Source organism: Ictidomys tridecemlineatus, chromosome 2, assembly GCF_052094955.1.
Source record: "Ictidomys tridecemlineatus isolate mIctTri1 chromosome 2, mIctTri1.hap1, whole genome shotgun sequence".
Classification (NCBI taxonomy): Eukaryota; Metazoa; Chordata; class Mammalia; order Rodentia; family Sciuridae; genus Ictidomys; species Ictidomys tridecemlineatus.
The window spans coordinates 44,044,293-44,056,935 of NC_135478.1; the positions used below are offsets into that span (position 1 = coordinate 44,044,293).

The following is a 12,643-nucleotide window of genomic DNA, read 5'->3' on the forward strand; positions in this document are numbered from 1 at the left end:
GTTCTGCCAAAGTGGTCTATAGATTTATTGCAACCCTATCAAAAGTTCGTATCACATCCTATAGATATAGGAAAAAAATCTTAGGTGGGTGCAATGGTGCATGCCTATAATCCAGCATCTTAGGAGACCGAGGTAGAATGATCACAAGTTCAAAGCCATCTTAAGCAACTTAGCAAGACACTCAGCAACTTAGTAAGACCCTGTCTCAAAATAAAAAGGGTTAGTGTTGTGGCTCAGCGGTAGAGTGGTCACCTAGTATGTGTGAGGTGCTAGGTTTGATCCTCAGCACCACATATAAATAAATAAATAAATGTATTGTGTCCAACTACAACTAAAAAATAAATATTTTTAAAAGGGGGGGGCTGTGGTTAAGCACCCCTGGCACCAAAAAAATAAAATAAAATAAATTCATATGGAATCACAGAATACCCCAGATAACCAAAGCAATCATGAGCAAAAAGAACAAAACTGGAGGGCTAGGGGTTGTGTCTCAGTGGTAGAACACTTGCCTAGCATGTGTGAGCACTGGCACTTGATTCTCAGCACTGTATATAAATAAATCAATAAAGATCCATCAACAATCAAAAAAAGAAAAAAAAGAACAAAGCTGGAGGCATCACACTACCTGATTTCAACTATATCACAAGGCAGTAGTAATGAGAACAGCATAATACTGGCATAAAAATAGACATAGTGATCAGAGGAACAGAATAAAGAATCCAGAAAATAACTAATATGTCTGTGGTCATTGGTTCTTTAAAAGCTGCCAATAATATACAGTGGATAATGAGAGTATCTTTAATAAATGGCATTGGGAAAAAACATACATATAAATCTATGTGCGTATATGTATATACATATGTATATACATACATGCATAAAAGATGAAATCGAACCTCACGTCACATATAAAAATCAACTCAAAGTAGATTAAAGACAAGACCTAAAACTGTAAAACTACTAGAAGAAAACATAGGAAAAACTACACAACATTGGTCTGGGCAATGATTTTTTAGAATTGGCCACACAATTGTGGGCAACAAAAGCAAAATAGACAAATAGAATTTCAAAATAAAGATTCTTCATTTTAAAAGAAACAACAGACACGAAAGTGCACACCTGTAATCCCAATAGGGGGAGGTGGAAGCAGGAGGATCACAAGTTCAAGGCCAGCTTCAACAACTTATCTCAAAATAAAATATGAAAAATGGCCTGGGGATGTGGTTCAGTGTTAAAAGTGCCCCTGGGTTCAATCCTTGGTACCAAAAAAAAAAAAAAAAGGAGACAAAAGATAACAAGTTCTGGGGAAGATGTGGTAAAAAGAGATCCCTGAAACATTGGTGGTGGGGATATAAATTAGTAAAACCATTATGGAAAACTATATGAAGTTTCCTCAAAAAACTAAAAATAGAATTACTATGTGTTCCAACTATCCTACTTCTGAGTGTTTATCCAAAGATTTGAAGTAAGCATGACAAAAAGACATCTGCACTCTCATGTTCATTGCAATACTACTGAGAGTGGCCAAGTTTTGGAATCAAACTAAGTGTCAATCAAGAAATGAATAGAAAAATTAAAAAAAAATAAAAATAAATAAATAAATAAAAAATTGTTTCTCTTTAAAAAAAAAAGAAATGAATAGATAAAAAGATATGAGATTTTATATATATATGTGTGTGTGTGTGTGTGTACATATATGTATGTGTACATATGTATGTACATATATGTATGTACACACATACATAGTGAAATACTATTCAGTCTTAAAAAAAGAAGAAATTTTGTCATTTGTGATGTAATTGGAGAATATTATGCTAATTAGTCAAACAGAAAGATACTGTATGTTCTAAATCATGTGTGGAATCTAAAACAACTGAATTTATAGAAAGAGTAGAATGATAGAAAGAGAGTAGAAAGATGCTGGGTGGTGAGAGAATAATGAGGTGAGAGTCAAAGGGTATAAAACCTCAGAAATGAGTTTGATTTTTTTTTTTAAGATCAGTAGCACAGCATGCTGAATATAGCTAATATTGAATACCATATAATTTAATATCACTAAGAGTAAATTTCCAATGTTCTCATCCCAGAAAATGCTAAAGATTTGAGGTGATAGATGTTAATTAGCTTAACATATTCTTTCTACATTCAGTTAAAAAAATCATAATACTATTTTGTACCCCACAGACCTATAAAACCATAATTTGTCAACAATCACATTTTTTAAATTAGCTAAGTCCTAAGGAATAATAGAAAGCAAAAATTTTGATATTCTAATAGTACCATTTTCTATATTTGAAAATGTGTGTAATGATTAAAATAAAAAATGTTCATCCAAATATTACCTAAAATTACCTCTCATAACCCCCAGTGGGAGGTAGCCACACTTTGGAAAACACTCCCACAAGGCAGTGACTGAGGTTCCTGCTATTTCTTCTTCTAGAAAGACTGTATGCTGATATTTATTATCATATATATGTTTATGATAAAATTTCTTTCATTGTAGTTTAATTACAACTATACGTAACACTCTCTGGGACCTTAAAAAAGCTATTAAGGGTGTGGTTGTAATGGATTCTGCGCTAGAGGCACTTTCTGGCAGCTTGCTGGTTGGAAAAGTTCCTGAACTATGGGCCCAACGATCATACCCAAGTCTTAAGCCCCTAGGAAGTTACATCACAGATTTTCTAGCCCGACTGAAGTTTTTACAGGTAAAATATGGTTTTATTTATAAAAATGTGTGTATATGTATATGTATGTGTATTTGTGTATGATATATATATTTTTTTTGGTTGAATGGGAAGATGTTAGTAGTTGAGTACAGTCACTTTAAAGTCTCTGAGTTGAATAGAATGTGATTAGTATTTTTTTTATTGGTTGTTCAAAACATTACAAAGCTCTTGACATATCATATTTCATACATTAGATTCAAGTGGATTCTGAACTCCCATTTTTACCCCAAATACAGATTGCAGAATCACTTCGGTTACACATCCACATTTTTACATAATGCCATATTAGTAACTGTTGTATTCTGCTACCTTTCCTATCTTCTACTATCCCCCCTCCCCTCCCCTCCCATCTTCTCTCTCTACCCCATCTACTGTAATTCATTTCCCTCCTTGTTTATCTTCATGGCCATCTAACCAAAAATTTTTAAACAATAGTTTTGTAGTTGTAGATGGACAGCCTGCCTTTATTTTATTTTTTAATTCGGAGCTGAGGATCAAACCCAGTGCCTCACATGTGCTAGGCAAGTGCTCTGCTACTGAGCTACAGCCCCAGCCCCTAACCAGAATTTTAGAATACTGAAAAATATACACATTTCTAAGTACTGAGTAGAAAATTTAAATTTTGCTTTAGCCAAACCTAAGTCATGTGTGATATTTATATTTCTGAAGATTCTAAGTTTGTGGTTCTCTGAGACCACAGTTTAATATTATCTTATGATTTTAATACCTATGTAAGTTACAAAAATAAAAAGCCTAAGGCTTGGATTTATCCATAATTGTTCATTGCTTTAAAATCAATGCTTCTTGGGCTGGGGATATAGTTCATTTAGTAGAGTGCATGCCTTGCATACACAAGGCTCTGGGTTCAATCCCCAGCACCACCAAAAAATAAATAATAATAATAATGCTTCTTATCTCCTATCTCATTAAACTAGGGGAAAGATAAGTGCTTTGAATCTCCCCCATATACCCATATACCAAGATATTAAGAGCACAGGAAAACAGAAGGCAGGACACTGTTTTTCCTCCTCAACTCCCTTGCTTACCCCTAACCTATGGGTGATATTTATGCAAAAGTATAGGGTGGGGAGAATCCCTAAAATACTCATTTAGAAATTCACAAGTGTTATATGAGCTTTTAGTGTTGCAGTGCTGTTAGTCAACTTCTATTACTATAACAAAATACCTGAGTTAAATAACTTAAAAGAAGAAATTTTTTTTCTTTTTTTTTTTTATTGTTGGTCGTTCAAAACATTACATCTAACTTGATATATTTCACAGTTTGATTCAAAAGGGTTATGAACTCCCATTTTTACCCCGTATACAGATTGCTGAATCACATCAGTTACATCAATTACATTTCCATTGATTTACATATTGCCATTCTAGTGTCTGATGAATTCTGCTCTCTATCCTATTCTCTACTATCCCCCCTCCCCTCCCCTCCCCTCCCCTCTTCTCTCTCAACCCCCTCTACTGTAAAACACTTCTTCCACTTGTATTATTCTTTCCTTACCCCTCACTTCCTCTTGTATGTAATTTTGTATAACCCTGAGGATCACCATCCCTTTCCATGCAATTTCCCTTCTCTCTCCCTTTCCCTCCCCCCTCTCATCCCTATTAATGTTGATCTTCTTCTCCTGCTCTTCGTCCCTACTCTGTCCTTAGTTACTCCCCTTATATCAAAGAAGTCATTTGGCATTTGTTTTTTAAGGATTGGCTAGCTTCACTTAGCATAATCTGCTCTAATGCCATCCATTTCCCTCCGAATTCTATGATTTTGTCGTTTCTTAATGCAGAGTAATACTCCATTGTGTATAATGCCCCCAGTGACCTAACTTTCTCCACCACTTCCCAAAAGTGCCATCAGATGGGAACCAAACCTTCAACACATAAGGTTTTGGGGTACATTTAATATCTAAATCATAACAGTTCCCTTTTTATTATACAAAAATTTCATTTGTTTCACTGTTAAAGCTTATCATAAAATAAATAGTGCTTATTAGGATATGGAGAAAACAGATTTTCTCATATTTCCTTTTAAAATTTTTTCCAATCTGATAGGTCAAGCATATCTTGTTTCAATTTGACTTTCTTGGACTATTAATGTGCCTGTGTTTCTTTCAGTATATGTGCTTACCTCTTGTATTTTTTTCTGTAAATGGCCTATTCATACCCAGGCCTATCTTTATTATGAACTATTTTTTAACTTATAGGAGCTTTTTGTGCATATTATATGTTTAACCAAAGAAACAGTATAGAATAGAATACTGAATAGGTTTCCTCCATTGTCATTTTACCTTTACAGAACCCAGTCAATTTTCTCATTATCTTTCTCCTGGACTCTTTTTCATCTCCTAATGTTTCTTAGAGTTGAAAAATTAAGTAAATAAGTCATCTGAATTTTTTATCCTCGTCTCATTTTTCTTTCTCCATTTATCCTGTTTATCTTTTGTCATAGTTCAGGCTGTTGTAAAAAGTAAAGTAGACTGAATGATCTAACAACAGACATTTATTTCTCACTGTTCTGGAGGGGCTAGAAAGACCCATATTAGGGGGTTCTCCTGGTTCACAGATGTATGTATGTGGGGCAAGTGCTTGTTCCTCGAAATAAAGATACTAAACCCATCAAGAAGGTTCCACCCAGGTGGGGAGGGGTGAGACCATGCTGGGGACTGAATTGGAGATGGTTGTGTTCCATGTTTTTGTGATTATGTCAAGATATATCCTGGTATTGTATATAACTAAAAAGAAATTTTCAAAAAACCATATAAAAAAATAAAGGGTTCCACCCTCATGACCTAATTATCTCCCAAAAGTGCCATCTCCAAATCCCATGAAATTGGAGGTTATAGTTTCAACACATGTATTTTGGAGGAAAACAAACATTTAGTTCATAGTATTTTCCCTTTTTCATTCCTGTGCCTTTTTAAAAAAAATACTTTTCACACTTTGGCTACAACTCCAGGAAAAATTCTGGATCTGACATTTGTGACTTTGAGCAAATTACTCATCTTTCTGTATCCTAGTTTTTTCATCTGCAAAATGAGAGGAATAATGCCTAACTCACTGAATTATTTTATGGAGTACACCAGGTGATACATATAAAGTGCTTAGCACAGTGCCTGGCATGTACGATTCACTCATTAAATGGTAGCTAATTCAGAGATAGTGTAAGTAGCCGACCAAAGGCACTAATGAAATTCTTCATAAAGGAAGCTCTAGGAAAGTAAGAGTTTCTATATCCTTGTTTTCTCGGTTTGTTTGTTTGCCTGCTTGCTTGCTTTTGTTTTATAGTAATGGGAATTGAATCCAGGGATGCTCTTCCACTGAGCTACATCCAAGCCCTTTATATTTTCTATTTTGAGACAGGGTCGTGCTAATTTGCAGAGGCTGATCATGAACTTGTGATCCTCCTCTCTCAACCTCCCAAGTAGCTAAGATTCCAAGTGGGCATAACTGTATCTGGCGCCTTCTCAGTTCTTAGAGCTTTCATGCGCATAGTATCATAAAGAAAACCCTGGATACAAAAGGTTCTTCCTGCCTTTTGCCCTTGTCAGACTCCTTGTCTTTCTTTACCTCTTTTTGATCTGCTAGCTTGTGCTGTGGTAGTATCTCCACCAGCAGTTTGTTCCATTATTCCTAGCATGCAAAGCTTACTTCTTCCTTACTCACTAACAGAGTTCATTATATTGATTCATCTGTTCATTCAGCAAATGAATTGAGATCCCACTCTGTTCAAAGCACCTTGTTATTTGCTCTGTGATAAGAAGAGGATTGTAATGAGTCTGGCCTTCAAGCTGCCAATAGCCCACAGAAAAATAAGCTATGTATCCAAAAAAATACAGGCAAAAATTAATATAGTTTAGAAAGGAATGAACCCTAAAAGACCAACATGTAAAATGCTCTGGGAGTTCAAAGGAGGAGAGAGTTCTTATGGTTCAATAAAGCAGAGTTTAGTTGGGTTTGGTGGCACACACCTATAATCCCAGCAGTTCAGGAGGCTGAGGCAAGAGGATCATAAGTTCAAAGCCAGCCTCAGCAATTTAGTGAGGCCCTAAGCAACTCAGCAAAACCCTGTCTCTAAATAAAATACAAAATAGGGCTGGAGATATGATTCAGTGGTTAAATGCCCCTGGGTTCAATCCCCAGTAACACCCCCTAGACCCCCACAAAAAGCAAGCAAGCAAACAAGCAGGGTATTTTTATGGATAAGGTAGCATTTGAGCTGGGTCTAAAGGATGAAAGGTTGTGAATATTGCAAAGAAAAGAAACAGACTTACAGACAGCTTTGTAGCTGTGGGGTAAAAGGATCTGTATCATTTAAGGTATATTTCATAGGAAGTAACAAAAATTCTGTCATAAGCAGAAAGTTTGTTTGTTCGTGTAACTGAAAAGTCCAAGAGTTAAAGTAACTTCAGGTAGGATTTGAACTGAGTTACAAACATGGTTACTTGTTCTTGGCTTCATGCATTTCATCTCCTGGCTCTATTACCTTTGGTTTGACTCCATTATCAGTATCTCATCTGTGGCAAGATAACAACAGTAACTGTGGCCTGCATCTTTACAACTTCAAAGAGTTAAGAGTGAGTCTCTTCCTGAAAAGTCCCAGCAAGAGTTACTGCACCTCTGGCTTTGGTTGGGTCACATTCCCATTCCTGAATCAGTCACTGTGACTTGAAGTATGATTGGCCAGATATGAGTCAGTGCCCACCACAGGAGGAATGAGAGTATAGGAGGGTTTGTTTATCTTCCTGAGAGAAAGAAGGGTGGTATTAACTTTAACACAGGCAGAAAAAAAAAAAAAAAAGATGTTCACCCAACACAGATGAGATCATCAAATAATCCAGTCTAATTAGGATGTAGAAAGCTTGAAGGTTAAAAAAAAGCTAAAAATGCACTTGAGGTGAGATTGTGAAGTACCTTGAATAAAAGACTAAGAGACTTGGGCTTTAAGTTGGTGGGTCACTAAAGAATTTGGTAGGTAACTGAAGAGTTACCTATATGATAAATCTGATCCAAACTATGTATAGTAAGGTATATTCTGGCAGCATTGTTCTAGATGTATTGAGCAGAGGGAAAAAGAAGACAGTAAATTGAAATAAAAGAAGATCATGAATATCTGAACAGAAGGGGTACATGGTTATGGAGACAAAGGGATTAAAAGAATTAAGGAACTAGAAGCAACACAGAAAGGCTATGGACAGTGGGTAAAATATAAAAAGATGGTGGCTTTTGAATAGGATAAGTAATATAGTAGTCTTCAAAGAATTTACATTTGTTTCTTTGCAGAAGATTTGAAATTTTCAAGCCATGTTTCATTCAGATAATTGTTCAAATTATTTTCAGTTTCCAAGAAGAGTAAGTAGAGGGGGCGAAAAAGGAAAAAGCTGTGTTTGATGTTAGGGAAGAGAGTCTTATGCTGGAAAGTATAGGTAACACATATAAAAATCAGAATCAGGAATTGTATGTTAGCTGACATTTGTATAAATTTAAAAAGTGGACATTACATATTTTGTTTTCCCTTTATAGGACTGGTATACTTCAGGAAAACCTCATGTGTTTTGGCTCTCAGGTTTCTTTTTCACCCAAGCCTTTTTAACTGGAGCTATGCAGAATTATGCCAGAAAATACACCATCCCTATTGATTTACTAGGATATGAATTTGAGGTATAGTAACTCCTTCAACTCATCAAAATGTCATTATATCAAAGTCATGTATTTAAGCAAGAAGGATATGTAGAATTTATATATTTTAACCCATTATAAGCAATTCTACTTCTTTTCATTCTTTGTGTTTCATAAAGTATATATTTGTCTTGTTAATGCACTATAGTTTAACAAGAGTTTCCCTGAATGTGTTTTGAATATTTATCTAGGGTTTTCTTTATGATACTAAATTGTGTGAAGAATACTAGTATGACCCTCTCCCTTCAGGTTATTCCTTCTGATGTATCTGACACATCACCAGAAGATGGTGTTTATATCCATGGCTTGTATCTTGATGGGGCACGCTGGGACAGAGAAAGGTCAGTACTTTCAACTGCAAAGCCTTCTTCAAATGTGGGTGAATCATAGGTAAGATAATTGTTGCCCCTCATAACCGTGTTTTTTTTTAATCAATGTCCTCTTTTTAAGCAATAAGTCAAGTAATGTAATATCAGAATTCTTACCTAAATCATTATTCAGATTGGCACAAAGGAGTGATTATTTTTGAGGCCCAAACAATTTTTGATTAATATTTCACTAGTCTGTCTCATTAGTAAAAAAGTTAGCTGAAATTATTTTCTTGCTTATTCTGCTGTATAACAGTTATTTTCTATTTTGTACTGTGAAGAACTGACTCAATTTTAAACTGACAGTTATAATAAAGTTCCCATTTAGTGAGTGGAAAACTATTTCACGCATTTTGATGAGATGATAAATAAGTATTAAGAATAAACATTCAATTTCTAGCTTCACTCTTAGAAAACTATCAGGAAACTATTCCCAGTTTCAGATAAAGAGGGATAAAAGAGAAGGGGAGAAATATTTCTTTGGAGCCCTGGTCTCCAACAATATATGTATAGGCATAATCCTCTATTTCTGAACGTAGGGTAAGACTTTGCTCCCAAGGAGATGTTAAAGGGGATATTAAAGACTGAGGTGAAAGACCAAGGTAGGAAAAATCCCATAGGAGGGAATAGTAAGGTAAGGTTTTACAGTGACAGTTCTGAAACAGGATCATGAGAAGATTCAATTTCACATAGTTAATTTGATTATTTCTCTTGTCTTTTTTCATCACTTTACTGCTAGTTTTCTTCATTTACTTTACCACCTTTGTATATTTATTTTTTCTTCCTTCCTTCCTTTCCAACAAACTGTGTAGACTGAGTTTTTGGAACATCTGTTTAAATCTTGATTCTAGCACTTAATAGCTGTGTAACTGAGAAAAATACTCAATATCTCTGAGCCTATAGTTTTTATCTGTGAAACAGGAATATAAATGGGGATAGGATCATTATGAGGGTCAGTTGTGATGCATTGTATCTGCCTCATGGGAGGCACTTAAAATATGCAGGCATTAAATTGGTGCAACCTCTATGAAAAGCAGTAGGGAGATTCCTTAGAAAACTTGGAATGGAACCACCATTTGACCCAGTTATGCCACTCCTTGGTGTATTCCCAAAAGACTTAAAAACAACATACTACAGTGATGCAACCACATCCATATTTACAGCACCTCAACTCAAAATAGCCAGGCTATAGAAACAACTTGGTGTCCTTCAACAGATGAATGGATAAAGAAAATGTGGTATATGTACAAATGGAATATTGCTCAGCTATAAGAAGAATGAAATTATGGCATTTGCCAGTAAATGGATAGAACTAGAGAGTATCATACTAAATGGAATAAGCCAATCCCAAAAAACCAAGACCAAATATTATCTCTGATTTGTGGATGCTAACCCCAAACAGGGAGGTTGGGGAGAGGAATAATAGAAATAGATTGGACTAGACAAAGGGTAATGAAGGGAAGGAAGGGGAAGGGGAATATGAAAGACAGTAGAATTAATTGGTCATAAATTTCCTAGCCTGCATATGTATACAAAAACCAGGGTAACTCCACATCATGTATGACCACAAGAGTGGGAACCTAATAGAATAACTTATACTTTGTGTATGTATATTCTGCCAAAATACATTCTACTGTCATGTATAACTGAAATATATATATATATATATATATATATGAAGCAAAAACAAAAAAATCTCATTGTACTTCATAAATATATACAAATATTATATAAATCAAAAAAATTAGAAAGTTTAAAAAATAGTTAGATATAGCCACCAATGTCCATACCAACTAACTTCAAGTAGGGCTAATAACAAAACAAAATTTTTATGGTATAAATTATTTTTCTGACAAATATCCATTTCTATTTTAAATGAGCAAAAAACAAAGAAATAAAATTTGAAGGAACCATTAATAAACCTAGATCTTGATCCAGTTTTTAAAAAAATTAGCAGGCATTGATATTTGTGCAGTTTTATACTTCACCTTTCTAAAATTATATTTTATTGCTCTGTTCTTCATTGCCGTCTCCCACCCTTCTCCTCTTACTCTTTCTTCTTCTTTTCCTTTTATACTCTTTTCCTCTCTATCACTGGTCCTCTTCTATATTAAAAGTCAATATCTAAATAGCAGTCTATTTTAAGAAGCAAATTCACAAATATGTTAGCTTTTCGTTGCTGTAACAGATTACCTGAGATAAACAACTTAAAAGGAGATGGATTTGTTTTCATTTATGGTTTCAGAGGAGTCACTTGGCTTCCCTGATTATGGGCCTGCAGTCAGGCAAACACCATATCAGGGAGCATGAGGTGAAGCAAAGCTCACCCTAGCGCATCCAGAAAGCAGAGGAAAAGAGAACATGCACTGTGAGAGGAAGGGACCAAGGACAAAATGTACTATACAGAGTCTTTCTCCAAGTGACTTACTTCCACCAACTAGGCCTTATCTCCTGGTAGAAGAGCCACAGGCCAGCATCCAAGCCATTAGTACATGGCCTTTGGGGGACATTTTAGATCTAACGAAATAACTAATAACTTCTGTTAATTTCTCATTACAGTGGCTTGCTTGCTGAACAATATCCCAAACTTCTGTTTGACCTGATGCCCATCATATGGATAAAACCAAGTAAATATATTTTTAACAAAATTTCCTTGAATTTTAAAGAGAATAATGATAGATACTATTAACTGCTCCCCAAAATTAGTTTTTGCTCAAGTCTTTTAGGATCTAACTGAATTATAATATAAAATGATGAAATATCTGTAATGGAGAATATATTGTCCCTCTGCTTTTTTGGTTGGTTTTTTATTTGTATTTTTTTTCAGTCCTGTGGATGAAACCTAGGGCCTCATGCATGCCAGGCAAATGCTCTGTCACTGAGCTACACCCCCACCTCTAATTTTCTTGATCATAATTAATAATAAATAATCTATCAAATATTTTCATTATTAATGTGGTTCAATTGTGAGAAATATGGCTGTAGTTTATAAGGGCTCCTGATATTTCATATCTGTGAGTTGTCAAGAGTTGGTGTGTTTTAGTATTTGTTTTAATAGCCTGCTAAAAACAAATAGAAACTTCAGCTTCTTCTAAATTATGTGTTTCTTATACCAGAGTTCTAAGCAGTTTATTTCTCCTTTTGAATCTCCTCTATTACCTATACTGTATTTTGTCCCTTCTTCCCTATCTTCTTTTGTTACTCCTTCCCTCACAAATTCTCTGGAGTTTTTCCATGCCTATTAAGTGATCAGAACTTTAAGATCAATTCCTGGTTCCTAGACTTGCACCATATAAAATAATTTTCCTTATTTTATAGCAATAATAATGGATCAGCTGTTAAAAATTTTTAAATTACATTTTACTATAAGATAAACAGTTGTTTTTCAGTGACCATGGCTCTTTTCCCTTTACTAAATGAATCTCTTTCTTTCTTTTTCAAGTTGAAAAGACTAAGATTGTGAAGTCAAATGCCTATGTCTGTCCTCTCTACAAGACAAGTGAACGTAAAGGAACTCTTTCTACTACAGGACATTCCACTAACTTCGTCATTGCAATGTTGTTAAAAACAGACCAACCCACTCAACACTGGATCAAACGTGGTGTTGCTCTGCTTTGTCAGCTGGATGACTAAATTGTACAATTTTAGAGAACATCTGAAATAAAATAAAATTGTTTTCACTTACTTTAAAAAATATATAAAACAAAGTGTCTTGGTGTCATTCTTTCAAATGGTCTTTATGAAAGGCCTTTGCATTGTTATCCTTTTCCTGATTCCACTCTTGATTGCAAAAGGCCTTCTAATCTGACTCCTCTGAGAGCACTGTCAGACATCTACCTGTGGAAAGAAATTTTGAAG

The 12,643-nt window shown here is 34.9% G+C and overlaps 2 protein-coding genes across 4 annotated transcripts in view; one reads left to right on the plus strand and one right to left on the minus strand.

Annotated features, from left to right (window-relative positions):
- Positions 1-12,479, plus strand: part of Dnah12 (dynein axonemal heavy chain 12) — a 260,099-nt gene extending 247,620 nt beyond the window's left edge. Inside the window, exons 72-76 of the mRNA XM_040289787.2 lie at positions 2,504-2,708; positions 8,262-8,399; positions 8,667-8,758; positions 11,345-11,412; positions 12,228-12,479. Of these exons, the coding sequence (XP_040145721.1) occupies positions 2,504-2,708; positions 8,262-8,399; positions 8,667-8,758; positions 11,345-11,412; positions 12,228-12,418 (694 nt within the window). The 3' untranslated portion in view covers positions 12,419-12,479. The remainder of the gene's footprint in view (positions 1-2,503; positions 2,709-8,261; positions 8,400-8,666; positions 8,759-11,344; positions 11,413-12,227) is intronic.
- The window catches only part of Appl1 (adaptor protein, phosphotyrosine interacting with PH domain and leucine zipper 1), an 80,280-nt gene that overhangs the window by 6,175 nt on the left and 61,462 nt on the right, over positions 1-12,643 (minus strand). For 2 of the 3 annotated variants that reach the window (XR_013434440.1, XR_013434439.1), the window contains one exon: positions 12,471-12,622. The exons of the other annotated variant lie outside the window; for it this stretch is intronic. The gene's annotated coding sequence lies outside the window, so the exon portion shown is untranslated. The remainder of the gene's footprint in view (positions 1-12,470; positions 12,623-12,643) is intronic. 3 annotated transcript variants of the gene reach the window in all.